The 18,157-nt window shown below is 43.9% G+C and overlaps 1 protein-coding gene across 1 annotated transcript; it reads left to right on the top strand.

Annotated features, from left to right (window-relative positions):
* Positions 1–461: 461 nt before the first annotated feature.
* Positions 462–926, top strand: atp8 (ATP synthase F1 subunit 8). Its single transcript has one exon. The coding sequence runs from the start codon at positions 462–464 to the stop codon at positions 924–926; it is 465 nt and encodes a 154-aa protein (YP_009153921.1).
* The last annotated feature ends 17,231 nt before the right edge of the window (positions 927–18,157 follow it).

Raw genomic sequence — 18,157 nt, 5'->3', positions numbered from 1 at the left:
AGAATGTGCTATATGCTTAACACAGGACTCTAAAAATGACTTTTCACTGGCCTGGTTTATTAGTGCAAGCTGAATCCAAAATACCTGAAGTACTTCACTTTCCTGAAAGCAGGAAGCACCGTCTTATTATACGAATACAAGCTGCTTGCTTATCGGCTGTTGTCACAATTAAATCAGAATTAGCTACGATCAATGAAAATATCGTAGTATAGTTACAGCTACTTTGTTGGCTGTAACGTGATTTAATTGTAGTCAGTCTTTACTTAAAAATGCCCCACCCCAGGAAAGGAATGCCTTTCTACTCCCATGCTTTCACTTTTGCGTCTTTATTCTATGCTTTTCGTTGGTCAACAACCAACAAACAAACGTTCTCTATAGTTCTTCACTACTCCTACAGGAAGGACTCGCTTTCTCTTTCTGTCTTGAGGGAATCAATAATAATAATAATAAAATAAATAAAAATGCCTCAATTGGATAAATTGACTTATTTTTCACAATTCTTCTGGTTATGCCTTTTCCTCTTTATTTTCTATATTCCAATATGCAATGATGGAGATGGAGTACTTGGGATCAGCAGAATTCTAAAACTACGGAACCAACTGCTTTCACACCGGGGGAACAACATCCGGAGAAAGGACCCCAAGAGTTTGGAGGATATCTTGAGAAAAGGTTTTAGCACCGGTGTATCCTATATGGACTCTACTTTATTCGAAGTATCCCAATGGTGTAAGGCTGTCGACTTATTGGGAAAAAAGAGGAAAATAACTTTGATCTCTTGTTTCGGAGAAATAAGTGGCTCACGCGGAATAGAAAGAAACATATTCTATTTGATCTCGAAGTCCTCCTATAGCAATCCTGGATGGGGGATCACTTGTAGGAATGACATAATGCTAATCCATGTTCCACACGGCCAAGGAAGCATTTAGGAATCATGAATTTAGTTTAGGCGTTCGCGCGAACTACTAGAAAATGGTGATGAATTGCGATTGGTCCAAACCTTCGACCAGCGACTTATTGCGACCCGCCCAGAATGCTCATCCATACTAAGACCTTATTCACACAGCGAAGAAAGGCCGAGTGGAAGGGGGCAGTCAGCTGGCTCGAGCGGCAGGAACTTTTGCTAAAATAATGAAGGAAGCAGCACTCCCCACACTTTCTCTTAAGCTTGTGCGGCTACCCTACCTACCTTCGGGTGTTGAAAAACTCATAGATTCCCGATGTCGAGCTACTATTGGTATAGTTTACAATCCCAACCACGGTGCACGTAAGCTTAGAAAAGCTGGACAAAGCCGGTGATTAGGCAGACGCCCCATTATTCGTGGTGTTGCAATCAATCCAGTGGATCATCCTCATGGAGGAGGTGAGGGGCGCACGAAAGGAGGGGCTTCGGTTAATGCCTTTGTCCGTAGGCGGTTGTACACTTTAAGCTTGAAGTAAGAAGAGATATTTTTCCGGGAAAAAAAGGGGGAAAAAGAAAAGTCTAAGTGCATATGGCACGAAAAGGAAATCCGATTTCAGTAAGACTTGAGAAGAATTTGAGTTCAAATATCCTTCGTCCGGTTCGTCATTTATTGACAGATTTTTCGGTATTTATCTCTCTAAGAACTAGAACGGATTTATTGAGATTATTCTTTTTTTTTCTTAGAATTTCCATTTCTTTAGTACTCATGTGTATTCTTAGCCCTGCTGTCGCTTTATGCGCGGGGCCCGAGGCAATTCCAGATCTTGACCTCCACGACTTTCCCCCCGACATTTCCCCGGCCGAATCCGCTCAATTAGAACGCGAAACGGAAGAAAATGCCCGGGAATGTGATCGCTTACACAATGAGATATTTCAAAAAACTAAAGAAATAGCTCGGGCGGCGGGAGTGGACGATAATCAAAAACTGGAGAAAATCGTCGACGCGGTCAAGTTTCTTTCCGACGTGGAGGACTTGGCCGAAGAGGCGCGAATCCCCTATCTCCATGAGTTCAAAGCCAAGATCTCGAACCAAGAAACTTGGTTCGAGATCGATAAGGAAATGAAACGCTGGGGGGGGCGTGGCCTCTGAAACCCAAAAGCGGCAGAATGGAATGGAAAAGGGGTGCTTCGGATCGGGAGTAATCACTAGTTTTAGGGCGAAAATCGGGGGGAAGGACAAATTTTCAAGAAGATCTCGGGCTCGATCTGGTTTAGTATCAAGGTGATTCTGTTTTTGTTCCTATATATATGGGTCCGTGCAGCATTTCCACGATATCGTTATGATCAATTAATGGGACTTGGCCGGAAAGTGTTCTTGCCTCTATCATTAGCTCGGGTAGTCCCCGTTTCTGGTGTTTTGGTCACCTTTCAATGGCTCCCTTAATTATGTGCGAGGAATTTCCCTCTTGAGTAATGGGAAGCGGGCTAGTCCCCGAAAATGCCCGTTCGCTTGTCGTTGGGGCTAAAAATATTCCTTGTTCGTTTCCTAGGAACTCAGTAAAGTGACCAGTAAGTCAGCAGGCATTGAGGCAGGCAGTCAGTACATACAGTACAAGTGGGGACTCTTTTTTGAAACATAAGGCCCCGAAGGACGTAAGGAGAAAGTCTAGCTTAGAAAGCGTTCTGCCCCTTTCAATATCTTACTTATCTGTAAACTTTAATGAAAGAAAAATAGTCTATTTAATAGATTGAACACTTGGTTGACTTTCCTCTCTCTTTGCCGAGTCGGTCTCACAGTCAGGTTTTTTCTAGGTAAACTCTTGTACGAAAGCTGGTCATCCTAACCCATACATTTCAACGGATTGAAAGTGAAGGCTTATTTGAATTCAGTCTATCCTTAGTTCGAACTACAGCTCGACTTCCTTCTTCTTTTGGGTCTGCTTTGCCAATGCACTGATAGCTATGATTCTTCGATCTCGAAAGTGAAAAGATCAGGATTGGATGCTCTTCAAAGATCTCCCCTGCTTACCTTTAGCGGGGATCAAAACGACTTATATAAATAATACCACAAACCTGAGCCTTCCAAAATTCAACTATAGCAACTCAACTCTTCAGATCAGGAATAGCCTTTCTTATCTATTTAATTTCACGCCCTGAGCCTGAGCTAACTCATTTATCTTTCGACTGGAACTCCTAAATTAGTCAATCCGGAAGTCACTTCGATACCTTTCCAAGAGTCACTCGCTTCTTTAAGCCATGCCCTTAGCACCAAGACTACTGGCCCTTCCTGCAAGAGCAGAAAGATCCATTCTTTGCCCCTCCTTCAAGGACAAGAGATGGGGATGAACGCTCGCTTATTCGATTCGTCCTCTATCTAAGTTCATTTGTGATGAAATCTTTTCCTACCCTGAGGTCAGGCTTAAGCTTATTCCCGTCAGTTCCCTCACTCTCTTTCAATGGCATCTGCTTTCAATTCATTAAGAAAGAGATTGCCCGGTGTGAACTCCTACCTTCTAAGTAGGCGATCCCCTTTGTCTAGATAGTGACTTCACTTCTCCTTTTGTTTTGGGCTTAAAGAATGGCTTCGCACCTAGGAGACTCGCTAAGGTGATTGGAATCCGATCTGAGATGCTCTAATCAAAAAGAGTGAAGAGAAGAAGTTGTTCCATCTCCGGCAGAGCCTCTACGCTTTCATCAAAGGATGGCTGCTAAACAGTTTGGTCCTTTACCGATTTTTAAGTAGTGAATGAAATGTCTCCTAAAGTTGGGTTGGAGGAATTTCGATTAGTGAACATAGAGTGGATTTACTCCACCTGGATTGGAATATAACAACCCCTCCCCCCAACGTTATATAGCTATAACGAGGGCTGCCTTTCTCTCTCTACCGCCTGTGTCTATCTCCTGTCAAGTGTACTCCCTGCCACGCAACTCTCACAGCAACTGTAACTGTGTGACGAAACCCTCGACCCAGGTATCCGGTATGTAGAAGTCTTGAACCCTGGCATCAAAGAAAGTCACTTTCAGTATGGAATGCCTCACTCAATGAGGAAGTATATTCATTACATTTGTAAGCTCTCTATGTAGCGATTGAACCCATGCTTGTTATCAAAAATTTCGTTCTCCTTTGGAGGTGATCCTCCTCTTCAGAGGAAATCTCATGGTGGTCAGAGTGAGCGCTGGTGGGGGAAGCAGGGAGAGTAATCTTCTATTGTTGAAACTCTATTTCTTATTAATAGAATAGTATTGGTCTACAACTATTTATTTCCATGAAAATGGTAGGACTTATATAGCACCCCAGGCAAGACACCTAGTTGATCCATCTAGCCTGCCTTAAAGGGCTTCTGTTCAAGAAGTGACTTTGTTGAGCTCGTTTTTTGAGTGAACAGTCGCTTTCCTAATAAATTAAATACATTCCAAGAAGACAATTCGGTAGCCGAGTTGGTCTGACTCAGAAAATGTACAAAGCGGGCATCTCCACGATATACTCAGCCAGCTTGCTCTCTCATCCCTCCTACCTACCTATGCTTCTATTCCCTTCACTGGTTGATCGACGAGTCCACTGGCATCTGGAGCAGTATATGTAACTGAAAGATATGCCACTAGACCAGGTGCTCGTTATAAAGGCTACGAACCTTACAACGGGCTATAGCTTTGTTGGAATTGATTCTGATCGAGGTAGTGTATGGGGATGCATCTAAATCCGCGTATGGAACCACAATCTCTGCCGCTAGCTTTGCACTCGGAGGATCTGAAAATGGCTCCCTTCATTATTTGGTTGAACCGAGGGAAGTGCGGAAGCTAGAGCTAAAGCAAGGTACGAAGCTACAGCTAGCAAGCTGCTTTGGTAGTACTCGACTGAAAGGAGAGGGCTTTGCAGCTGCTGTCCAACAAGTTGAAGAGTTTGCTACAAAAGAAAAGTAAGGAGCGAGCCAAAGAGCGAGTGAGGTCTACTCCACGTAGCCAAGTCTTGTCAAAGCCCAAGTTGAAGCTGCTCTTGCCAAACTTTAACCAGTTCCTAAAGGACAGGAATAGCTAATCCGCAAGGAAAGGACAGGAAAGATAGATTAGATTACACCCCTATCAGTGCAACGGCCGCTTTCTTGGAACTCATTCATAGGCGCTTTAGTTCTACTTCTAACACTAGATTTTGTATTATTATCTAAATATAACAAGCGTGCGATACAAAGCATCAACCTACGGAAAAACGAATTGATTGACTATTGAGTGCAATCCCGTAACTAGATAGACTATGGGTAGTTCAGGTGCGCTGAAAGTCTTATATAACGCATGCCGATGTTGCCACCGACAAACGTTTGACTTTGACTGTGAAAAGCTCCAAATAGGCACAACGCCATTTACGATCGTTTAAAGGGCCTTATATTATAAAGAAAGTATAAAGAAAGTCAAGATTGTTCTTGCGGAGAAAAGCCTACTTACTTGCTCTTGCTGCTTTTAATTTAAGAGCAAGTCGGTCTAGCTTCTTACTCTTTCACCTTTCAAAGAAGTCGAAATAGAAAGGGGTAGGAAAGATCCCGTGTACCTTGTTCAAGTTGCGGATCTCCTTCATTAGCTTTGAGTTCATTGTTGTTCTTCTGGTTCTCCTTTAAAATAAAAGGGGTCGTGGGGGAAATGCCCCAGTCCCCCTACATGCATTAAGCGACGACGGCTCAAACGAAGCAAACCATTTCTCATAAGAGAATAGAAAATCACAAGAAAGATTTGATCAAAAGTGACTAGAAAAGAGGCGGTCGAGAAGGAATGAGTGGAAACTATGTTGATTGAGTGCAATTTCTAAATTAGGAAAGATTAGACAGAATCCTACCAATCTAAATCAAAGTTTCCAACAGTGAAAGGCTGCCCCTGTCGGCGGGTTGCTTAGGTCCATGTAGTCCAAATCTCCGCTTAGGAAAGAAGTCCAAGTTGACTTTTTGCGAAAGGGAAAATGGCTTTCTGTTAGAGAGTGATCGAGAGAAATTTTCAGTTGGGAGCCAGTCTTTTGCAGCTAGGAGACATTGTTGTTATGTTTTCCAGTTATGAGCCATTGTTGTGTGGTCCCTTTCGAGCGGTTCCTTCTTTTTTTTTTCGATGATTTAAAGGCGACAGCTCTTTTCACCAAGGAACTGGGGCTTAGAGCTATAACACATACGCAAGAAGGAAGAATGCCTTAATGGACGGGTACGCTAAGGAAGGGGAGTCGCTTGCTTGTTTGGTGTGTTTGGAACCGGGTTGTTTAAAGCTACCCTTTCTTGAAGAAAGAGAACCTGGGCCCAGGTCTTGGTGTATTTTGACATGATTCTCAATACGCTATCTAAACTAGGAAAGTCAGTAAGGAAAGGTGGGACAAAGAAAGCTCTACTTCGGGTAGCTGGGTGCATCAACCTCTTTCTTTCACAGGAGAGGGGACAATACGCTCTTAAGGAGCTTGGGCTACTCAACCGATAGGAATAGGGGCTTGTTTCCACAACTGAAAGAGAATCTGAAGCAGGATCGGAAACAGAATAAGATTGAAGAGCGGGGTAAAACCATTCTCAGAAGGAGCAGGTTTAGCGGATGGGAATGGCATTTCCGGGAATGCAGTCAAGGGTGAAGGAGCGAAAGAAGCTAACTCGAATGAAGAATCTTTCCGAGGAGTGACCCCAAGTAGAAGTTAGAGAAGGAATTGATCCTTTCCTGAAGGATATAGGACTTAGGACACAAACTAAATGATCGAACTGATGAATCTCAGTCTAGGTGGAGTTTACCAGCACATAGGTAGTCTAAGTTCCTAAAAAAGGGAGTCTCTGACTTTCACTTAGCTATTCTCTGAGTTTGCTTTCCAGTCTATCTTCAAAAGTAGAGAAGGTTTAGCGGTCAGTAAGAAACTCCTCAATCAACATGAATGAGACTTTTCATGGAAGTCTTAGTTGGACTCTACACCTTACTTTCCTTACGTCGATCTCGATGATAACAAGGCCTTTCTTCCTCATGAAGAAGGAGTAGAGACCTAGCTTTCATCTGTCTGTTAAAATGTGATGCTATACCTTTTGTCCTTGAGAATCGGCTGGGGATAGCGGGGAAGAGTTTGACGATCTAGTTACATATCAAATAAGATGGGTACTCCCGATATTGTCTTGGGAATTTTCAGTATATATAGTAGCGTACTGGACTCCATCTACATAAGTAGAAGCATTCAAGAATCACTTGACAGTTCTTATTTCAATTTTCCGACTCTCATCTTGTTAACTGACTTAACCGCAATACTTATCCAAAGACAGGACAAGTTGAAAGAGCTTCGGTAGTTACACTTTCTGTCTCGCGTAAGAAAGAGAGTTTAGAGTGCCATACAAAGAACCTTAGATAAGGGGATTCCTCCCATTGACTGAAGTGAAGAGTCAACCTTCCACACAAGGTAATCTTCTGATAGAGGGGAAGAGGCAGAGCACAACCTGGCACAAGATGCGCTGGTATTGCAAAGGCAGGAATGAGTTCACAACGTTCGAATAAGCTACTCGACCGACTAAAGCTAAAAGGAGAAAGGGAGATGACTCTAGTTGTTGAGTACCCGGAGGAAGGTACCAGATCGACTTCTAGTTGTAGCGGATCTTACTTACATCGGTTCTAGCGCTTTCTCTTGATTCTATTTTTGAAAGATCTTTCCTTGCTCTGAGGAATGCCCGGTTTAACCAGAATCATCTCGTTAGCTTTTAGAGTCATCCCGGGATCTTTGGCTTATGCCATGTGTTCCAAACTTGAACTCAACTTCCTTTTTTCACCAACATCCGCTTCTCACTCAAGAAACTGGTGAAAGTCCTTTCCCTTTGCTGCAGCTTTCACAGTCCCACTCCTCCTCAGACCAGACTGGGCTGCATTGCCGTACCTTCATACCTTCGCCCCGATGTCCTGTCTTAAGGTTCCCCCGAGCTACTTTATTAAAGCAGACTTTTGCTCATCGTCTGCGTCTTTAGTCGAAAGCTATTTCTTTTATGATTCCTTCTGTCACTTCTTGAAGACTTTATTTTTCATTCAATAGCCCCTCTCCTATAAGAGAAGGAGGTTTCTTCACCCCTACGGCAGTAGGCCCTTCTTCAAGAGTGCCCTTTCCCCAGCCTCCAATCGTCTCAGAAGAGAAGACTAAGCTCAGACGAATTGCAGTCCGCCCCGGCCCCTCCTTAGTGACTTTGGTCAGGAAAGGGAATAGGGCAATAAATAGAGCTTCGGCTCAGAATTAGACCTTCTGTAGACGGAACTTCAGACTTCTGGATAGGCCTGAGAAAGCCTAGACCAAAGGTGCCTAATAGCCTAGCCAGACTCATCGGGTAGGGAATCCCATCCTCAGCGAAGCCAGTAAGCAAGCCCAAGTCCATGCAAGAAGGCCCGCTGGATCTATCAAAATTCAAAGCCCATCAAAGACTCTCCTACATGAAAGGATCTGAGTCCATCCAAATGATATTAAGCAAAATCCTATTCTGGAAAGAATGGCAAAGTAAGGGATTTAAGTCTGCTCAGAGATTTCATATCTCTCCCACGTGTGATTCATCCTAACAACTATCGATTAGGTTTTTCTACTTAATTAAGCTGGTTATGCAAAGTTTTTAAATTGGTTCACATAGGCAGCGTGATTGGGGGGCATATTTGTTGCTTCCCAAGGTAGTTAGTTCACCACACAGGCATGTTAGTACTAAACTGCAGAAAACTATTAAGTCATCCAATTCATGCCGCATTGCGAGATTACTCTACCACTCTATAAATGGAGGCTCGATAAGTGTCTTCACTTCATCAAATTCAAATCAAAGAAATTGAGTACTACTATGGATGCTGCAAACAGGCTTTCTGCAATTGCTGCCGAAATGGGGCAACTGCAAAATGAAATTCAAGAGCACCGTAGAGTGCTAAACTTCCTTTTGAGAAGTGTTAGAACAATGGATCCTGCAAGGAAAGAAGCGCGCATTCGCGCTACCAGAGAGCGCATAGAGGGTTTGGAGGAGAGGCAGCAAGCGCTGCGGGCGGAGCAGCAAGCGCTCATTGTTCATGGAGCACTCGGTCGCCTGGGAGACTAGAAGAAATTAACAAAAAGTAGTTAAGTCACCTTCAGGCTTTCTTATTCCAGGAAAGTATGTAGTTGCAAAAATGAAAAGAGTAGTTCTAAAATAAAATGTTGGCCCTATTAGTTGTTGTGGGTCACGAGCATGTAACTTGTTTTGAATTTCTCTTTATTTTATATAAGCCCTTTCCTTAAGGTGATTTTTGAATTGTGTCCACTGCAGTACTCTAACTCTCTTATAGTGTACTACATTACATGAAACGTAGTTCATGATTTCCCCTTCGCTCTCTTTAGCATTTTGGTTTAACACCACGCAGGCAGCTGGTACCTTCCCAGCTTCTTAATCAGGTAACCTGCCAATTCAACACATTGTCAGCGGCATTTTGCCTGTCAAAATTCATTAATGAATCAGTATCTCCTTTACTTGAACACGGGTTTCGACTTCCCCTCCGGAGGACCGGTGTAGCTCGCTTCGCTTACCGCCTTCGTCTTTCGCCAGGGCTTATACTTCATCAATGTCCTTACTGCGTTTCACGCTTTTCAGGACCTCGATCCAAGCCCTCAGTCTCAATTCAGCATGGATGGATAGATGGCATACGGCCGTTAGCTATTAAGTCTGTCTCCTGGTTGTTATGTTAGGAACAACCGTCATCAGCAATAGGCGCTTCTTTTTTTTTTCAAGGCCGTCGAAGAACTGGTGAAGCGGGAGCTACAGTCTTTCCTCCAGACTCATCGGTAGGGTGATGCTACTTCTAAGGGTTGAGACGATTCAATAGGCTTGGCTTGGGGCTCCCTCCCATGCGGGTATCCTTCCGTTTGTTGGCTCCTCAGCACATAGGGCTAGGGAGGAATGAATTCGCTTAGTCCTATGAAAAAAAGCTTCCTATGATTTTCTGGTATGGATGAGCTTCTAGGAAATCTGCCAGAGCCCTTCCCTTCACAGATTTCTTGAATAGATATTCTCTCCAATTAAGAGAATAACAGAGACCATTTGGTCAATCGACCTGATAACATTGGTCTTTTCATTAAAAACTTGAGAGGGTCTGCTCTTGAGATTAACTTGATCTGATTGCTAAGAAAGAGTAGCGTAGCTTTTTGCAGCAAAGACCAAAGCTAGGCACAAAACACTTTTTCAATTGGCGAATAGTTTTATTCCGCCTCTACGAATCGCCGGCTTAAGTAGTATAATGCATTCTCCTTTCCCTGTTCATTCTCTTGTGCTAAAAGTGCTTCGCTTCCAGAGAATGTTCGCAGGCGGCGAGATCGCTATAGAGGATTCAAGGCTTTTCTCGGCGCGGCCAATACCGGAGCAGAGGTTTCTTAAGAAGTTCCAGTTCCTTTTATGTTATGGTATAAGGCATTCAAATAGGGGTGAGGCGCAGCTCTTATTTTAATCCTCCGTCCCAAACAAAGAAAGAACAAGGATTTCATCCAAGGTGCCAGCACAAGCACAAGAAGAAAGAGATTTCTTTCTTTTAGCCGCTAAAAGCTGATTGATCTGTTCTCCACTTGTCACTGTAACCGTAAAAGACTCTATCTTAAAAGCTGCCTTCTTTTTTATCAGAGAATTCTGCCTAGATAAAAGAATAAGTAATTAAGGGGGTGTTTCAATCGCAAACAGAAGACGGATCTCAGACACGCAAGCTACAAGCATTAACAACCGCTTTCGTTTAACCTTATGTAAAAAAGAAGCTTTATTAGTAAGGTAGGTAAAAGCCCTTTCTATGTTATTAGTAAAGCGCCGCAACTGCTGTTTCTACCACTTTATTGGACTTCGGGGACTTTACGGCAGAGTACTCGGAAGGACGTCGAAAAAGAAAGGCGTCTGGGAGAAGACGGCCCGAGTGCAGACAGCAGATGGCTACAGCCGGCTAGACGACTTACTCTACAAAGACGGCAGACTATGTCGGGCAAAGAAAGGCGTCTCGCGGTCCTTCATGACGCCAGAGTTGGATTACACTTTGGAGTTGATCAAACTCTGGCTCACCTAGAAAGGCATTCTTATTGGCCCAGGATAGAAGCAGATGTCCAACGGTGATGAGTTGTGTGTGCTCTATGCAGCACGTCGAAGCTGTCCAACAGGAAGTTGGGGCTTTATCAGCCCAATACCTTCCTGGCCATGGGAAAATCATAACCATAGATTTCGTAGGACGATTTCCCTATCTCTTAAAGGGGGGGGGATAACTACGTTTTTTTCGTAGTAGACTTCTTTCCCTTTATCTCGCTATTGGTCACTAGTAGAACTCCCCTACTCACTAGATATGATTTATTGATTGATGAACCCTGATCACTAAGCGCACTTACTTTCACTTTAAGGCTTTATTGAAAGGAATGGGGAATCTTCTTATTCCTTAAAGGTGAGTTTTCTTACTGGTTCAAGGAAGCTTTGTCTGCGTTCCAGTAAGCGCCTCTCAAAGTAAGCCTATCCATGATAGTAGAGTCTGAGAAAGCAAGCACTAAACTCAAAGCTTATGGCAGCAGCTAGAGTCACTCCAGTATTCAGAAAAGAAGGAGGTGTCCTAACTGAGTTCTTTTCTCGCGCTTATGCCTCTCCTCTGCCTTATCTCCATTCCGTAGATAGAATCCGGAAAAATCGATATACGATATACCTTTTTTATTTTATAGGTAAGCGTTTAGTATAGTAGTTCGACGAGCCCTTTTTGCTTCTTCCTTCTAGCTAAGTCACAGTCTTATCCCTTATTCGATTTCTTCAAAACCAGGCCTGAAGGAAGGAATGAATCAAAAGATAACCGATAAATAGGTAGCACTTGAGGTCCCTAAAGACAGAAGGAAAGACAGAACCTTACTAGAAGGAAGAAGAGCTATCACTAGGACAGAAAGTCGGCACACATGCTTGTCACGCTTTATATACTCCGATCGGGGAATATTAATAGATCTTATTAGCTATAGACTCGTTCCGCTAGACGAGTTTAGGAAAAAGGAATTTCGAATTGTACGATCAGCTCCCTCAATACCTCCTTCCATGCAAGCAATTACAGCTCTTTTCTCTGCCTCTTAGCCCGGGATAGCTGTCTCGGGTTTCTTACCCTGCTCTCATTCCTGGTCTGACTTTTCTTTTTGGTGCATTTGGGCCTCATCCCTCTCTAATTACGTATGTAAGTGTCTTCTTTCCTGTAGTCATGCAGCATCGGGTTGTCCGGAGCAGTGTCAGCGTCAAAAGCGGCCTCGGAGCGCAGTCTTAAGGTTGTAGTTGTTGAACGCGCAACCAGAGAGGAGAGCTATAGGAGCAAGACTGTTTTGGACTGGACGTGTACCGAACGAAGATCGTGTCTACTTACGCTCAAACAATCAATATAGGTGGAAAGCTGGAAGCTTCAAAAGTTCCCCGCTGAACCTTAGAGTGCTATGATGGGGTATTTCAGTCCGTCCCTACTAAACTAAAGCGGCTTAGGCGTCGCCACGGATAGGGCATCAAGTTTTAAATCGTCCAGTTAACCACTCCTATTATTGGCTTTCCGCATCCTCAGGGGGCCGCTCGGACGAAGAACCGGCAAATCGAATATGGAATTAGAGCTCGGGTGGGGCATCAACCACAGGTTGCGGAACTATCGAGATGCTTTCTTGCAGAACCCAACAAGGGCTGTAACTCAATAGAGTGAGTGGGAAACCTTGTAAACGCGAGCAGGAGAATAGAGATCGGTCTGTCTTGTCTTAGACTAGCTCTACTCCATACATCTTGGCTATCTTGAGCTTATTCATATGGGGCTACTTTCCATTTTCTGCTTACTATTTATTAGGGCTTCCAGCACTAATTCCTACGTTTAATCTGGGTCTCATAGCCACGCCACTGTGACCTTCACAGCCTGATTAATGTGCTTTAAAAGCGCACCCTTGGTCGAGCTTTCTTTCTGATTCGTTATTCGTTAGAGGATGGTCTAAAGTCCTCCTAGGGGAAAGACATAATAAAAGCTTTCTCCCCTTTTGGGATGAGCTTTTTTATTCCTATTTTAGAGACATCTGCCTCCTGATTTGCTTGCTTATAGGCTTCACAGGCTGGTGAGCTGCCGTCCCTGATATCAGCTATTTACGCAAGCTAACGCTTGTCCTGCTGGGCTGATATCGCCACTATGGTGAAACAAATCTTTGTCCATAGGGTGGGCATGAAGGAGCTTACTGAGTCAAGTGGTTTAAGTCCTGAAGACTACGAAAGGTTCAAAGGACCTGCCCTTCTACTTGGTCAAACCACAGGACAGGGATAGACAATATTAAAAAAGGTCTGGGACGAATCTTGCAAAACGAAGCTTAAAGGCAAATGGATCCGGAAGCTAAAAATATTAGCTACCTTTTCTCGTGCAATAAATTTCTTCGATAAAAACCTCTTTAAAGCGGGTAGGAGCTCTTTTCCTTTAGTCCACTCTTTAAAAAGAAAATAGAACTCTTAAATTAAAAGTAACTAAATCTAGAGGATCAATCTGACATTTACAATTCAACTTATCGAAAACATTGAATTGCCTATATTGATGGTCAGAGATCAAGGGGAAGCTCTTTCTAAAAGTAACCTAGGAGGGATTTACCAACCGCATACAAAGAAAGCGTTCTGAAATCTATGGAATGAGGTAAAGGAAGGTCAATTCTGCCTACCTAAAGGGCAGAAGAACCAGACTCTTGGACTGAGGAAAGAGTAGGAGTTGAGAGAGAAGTCATGAAATGAAGAAAAGCCCAAGGTTTTTATTCCTTCCACAATAAAAATGAAAATACCTTCCCAATTTCTCATAACGCCGAGATCTAAGCCCTTGTCCGGCAGCTAAAAATAGGAAAAGCTCATCTAATGTGGTCACTATTAGCGTCACATCTGATAGTGAAGAAGAGGCCCAATAGGGTAAACAGGCAATGCGCGTAGGCGTAGGTCTTCCACTATCACCTCTGGTGTGCCACTCGTCAGTTGAGAAACCTGGGGGAGCTATCTTCGTGGTACCAATGACTGGGGGCAGGGGCCCATTATATAAAACAGGGCAACTTAAACATATGCTTTGAAGGTGGAGCCTATTGCTACAGAAGGGAGGCCGGACTTTTCCAACTATGGCCTTATTTATTGCTAATAAGATAATGCAAAAAATGGGCTATGACTTGGAAAATCCTGTCGGACTAAAAAATGGGAAGGGGCTTGACGAAGGCACAAAAGAATACATTAAAAGAAGGGGAGGCTATCCGCTTTCCGACGTACGGCCTGGGGTACATCCCAGATTATGGAACGAGAGATGGGTCAGAATTTGAAGCTTATGAGTCGTCCACTACAGAAGGCTGAGACCATGAAGTTCAACTGGATGATTTCCTTTCTCTAGCAGTAGCAGTAAACTTCGCAGCAGTCCTAATTTACTAATAGAGCTCCGATAGTGATGAATCAGGCGAGGAAGATGAAGAATAACTCCAAGCCTTAACACGTGCAGCGTCAGAAAGAAAGGAGCCCCCTATTATGTAAAGCTCCTCCCACGGAAGACGAAGTCAAGCAGATCCATTTTGGCACGGACGATGAACCACGCCCGATATTCATCAATGCCCCACCTTCCTCCTGAAGAAGTGATGTAGTATACCCAACCTCTCCAATAGTTCCGTGATGTGTTTGCATTCCGCTATGCAGAGATGCCAGGGAAAAAATCCGTCGCCGTCCATGAGCTCAAAATTCGGTAAGATGCAAAGCCGATAAAACAAGCACAGAGAAGGTTCCACCCTCTACTCATGGAAAAGATAGAGAAAGAGGTGCAGAAGCTTCGCAACGTCGGCTTTATTAGGTAGGGAGGAAAAGCACCCGGACGACCTCTACAGATTCGCCCATTCCGCATCCCTTTCGGCATTGACTCTTACCTTATATAGGCATGCCCTTCGGGTTAAAAAAATGCAGGATACGAAGTACAGTCTATGACGCAAATCTTCAGAGAGATATTGCATAAAACCGTAGAATGCTACGTGGATGACCTAGCCGTAAAAAGCCGTAAAAGAGTCGACCACTTGGCAGATTTACGAAAAGTCTTCCTTAGGCTTAGGCAACACAACCTGAAGATGAACCCTATAAAGTGCTTCTTCGGAGTATTGTCAGGGAAATTCCTCGGATTCATAGTACGAAAGAAGGGGATTAAGGTGTATCCCGCCAAAACAAAAGACATACTGGGGATGCCGTCTCCTACTAATATCAAGGAATTGAGAGGCTTCCATCCAAGGACGGCTGGCCTATATAATCAGGTTTATCGCCAATATATAAGGCAAGTGCCAACCCTTTTCTCGTCTAATGAAAAAAGGGGTGGAGTTTGTCTGAGACCAAGCATGCCAAGATGCATTCGAAAGCATAAAAGAATACCTGACTCAGCCGCCGGTATTAGCGGCCCCTGTACCGGGACGACCATTTTTATTGTACATCTGCGCTCTCGACCACTCACTTCCTCAATTGAGAAGCTAGAAGTAGTTTATCAGTCTTGCGCGGGCCCCTCCTTTTGATTTGAAAGACGCGAAGGCCTCTCTATTCCGGACTCGCTTCTTTTTATAAGCCCTTGCTTCTTGTAAATCGCCTAAAGGAATTGGTTCGGTAAGGAAGCTTTCATTTTGGATCTAGTTTTAGGGTCGACGAGGTTCGATCTGATCTCGCACCTTCCGCCATTCCCGACCGGCGGCGCTCTCGTAAGGCGCGATCCATAAGAAATAGAGAAGGGGAATCGCGTCTTGCTTTGTTTTGGCTCGATCCCTGGATTCCTTCAAAAAGAAAACGAAAATCGTTGCGTACCTACGGGGGGATCCAATCCAAGAACTTAGAACTTAAAGCACGGGAATAAAGAAAGACGTAGACGACTTATCCCCAAGGCCCCTACCCACCTTAGATGCTTTGGCACAAGGTTACCAATTAGAAAACATTAAACCTTCCCCAGCTAGCCCGTAAACGCCTGTCTTACCTCTATTAGTAGTACGTGAGCGCTTACCTAGCTTGCACCAATTGACTTAAATCCTTATAAGAAGAGACTTTCTTATACCATAAGAAGCAGGACTTGTGTGCTTGGTTAGGCAGAAAAAACAAAGGAAACTGCCGACTTGACTAGCTTTCAAACCATTCAAACAACTCTGTAAAAAACAAAGGAATTTTCAAGCCTACCCTATTACCCCAGCTCTTGGCACGGCTTAGCCCGTACCGTATTGCAAGTTCTTGGCAGGGTCTTAGGCTTGTCCTCACCTTGCCTTCAAATGAATGGCAATTAGTCCAGGTCCGGATCGCCCCTTACTGCTTGCTTCTTCTTACTTTTACTTCTTTTTTTAGACGTTTGGAACCCATAGCCAATGATCACAGCTTCACAAAAGATTGCTACGAATCCCGATCCTGCAACATTAGCAACGTCTAGCATCTCAAGTAGGATCAGTCTCTTGACGATGCGACTAGGCCTCCTGGAGCCCTTTCTATCTGATGCCGGTCCTACCCCGGCTTATTAGGATAGGACCTTCTCTTATCCCGGATGACTTGAGCTTGTCTTGGCTCTCTTCTTTGACAAATGGGACTTTGCTTATATGGCTTGGCACGCTTAGCTTTCGATCGATAAACACGGGAATTTCTTTTTTAAGCGGGCTTCTTGCCACCTATAAAAGGCAGGAATTTATTAGCACAGATGACTTGCTTGCATACCTTCTCCGAGATATGGAAAGGGGGTTCAGATACAGGCTGGCATTCAATTCAAGGAAGCGCTTTCAGCACACACCTACACAATCGTGTACTTGGGAGCCCCGAGACTTCCTTAGAGAGACATACTGCCAAGGAATGAATACACTTTACAAAGGATATACTTAACTAGCAAATGAACATTTCATACTTTCCCGCGCTACTTCCCAGTCCAATAGAGGTCTTTCCAGTAAAAGGAGGTCGTGTACCACAGTTCGAGTTAAAAATCAAAAATGGGCTGCGATAGAAAGATAGGGCACAAGAGAAGCAAGATACGACATTCGTTTTTTCAAAATATAGCAACAAAAAATAACATAAGTTAAGATCTGGTTGATTCCATTCTAGAGTCACTAAGGGAAATGACTCTCTATTGAGATAAAACTTGCCACCTTTTTTGTATCCATTTCGCGGATTAGGTTTGTTCCAAGCGAAAGATACCAAAAGGGAGCGCGCTATAGGACACTAGCTGGCGTTTACTTGGGCCCATCCCAAGCTCCCTGCTACAAAATTACAATAACAGAGAAGCATCACTTGACTGTTTTCGTTTTTTTGATAAAGCGGATTGATAGCGGAAAGAAGGGAGTGCGATAGGGCATCATCTATCCGGGTCGGTGCCGGACTCCTTTGTGAATCAGTCCCTTTCCTTGTCTTCAAGAGTTCGGTTAGTTGATCGATAAAGCGGCAGGACCGTAAAGCTTAGCCTTGAGTTGGACTGCGGTCCCGCGAAACTGGTATCCTCAGACCGCCTAAGATACTTTCCGACTGTCGAAGGAAGTTAACTTTTTAGTGACCATACAGGCATTAATTTTATTGACACTCTTTGACTTAAAGATCTTTATATTTGACTAGTTAAGGCGTTCGATCATCTGTCGGTGAGGTCGATCGACTAAGTTAAAGCTTTTTAAAACCCCGTTATTTTGAGATCAAGTCCAATTTCCCTTCGGTGACGTCAATTCAAATGTCCAACTTTCAATGAACCCCGTGTTTTTTAGCATCAACCACTTTTTCCCATCCCAAGTTATTTTATGAACTTTAACTCCCTATCTATACTATAACATAACCTCGAGCCTCTTTCTTATTTCTGTGCAGCAGGAAGCGATTCGTTGATTGATGGGATAAGCACGCTGTGGAATCGAACCACAGTCTTTTTCCTTACGTGGCGAAAGTCGAGAGTTAAAATATAGACTCGAAAGCATACGCCTGTTAGAAGTGATCCCCGCCTCCCTTTTTTGGAGTCCTCGTCTTTCATTTTTCGCTTCAGATCTGAAGCTGATAGGCTTAAGGTTCTCACCGGAGGCCCTTGCCCTTGGTCTATCGCCGGCCAAGTCCTAGGACTTGATCGGTGGAGAGAGGATTTCCAACCCTTTCATGATGCATTCGACGTTTGCTGCAATCTGGGTTCGCCTCCCCCGCTTGCCGATCGAATATTGGGGTAGGGAGCTATCTCTATCCATAGCCTCCAAGTCCAAGACTGGGAAACCCCTGGCTTGGGATTGTTGCTCTGAGACTCTCTCAAAGCTTAATTTCGCTCGTGCTTGCTTGTGTGGAAATCCAAACGAACGAAAGGAATAGTTAAGCATTCTCA

Source organism: Gossypium hirsutum, mitochondrion, assembly GCF_007990345.1.
Source record: "Gossypium hirsutum mitochondrion, complete genome".
Taxonomy (NCBI): Eukaryota; Viridiplantae; Streptophyta; class Magnoliopsida; order Malvales; family Malvaceae; genus Gossypium; species Gossypium hirsutum.
This window is presented reverse-complemented; position numbering and strand designations above follow the sequence as displayed.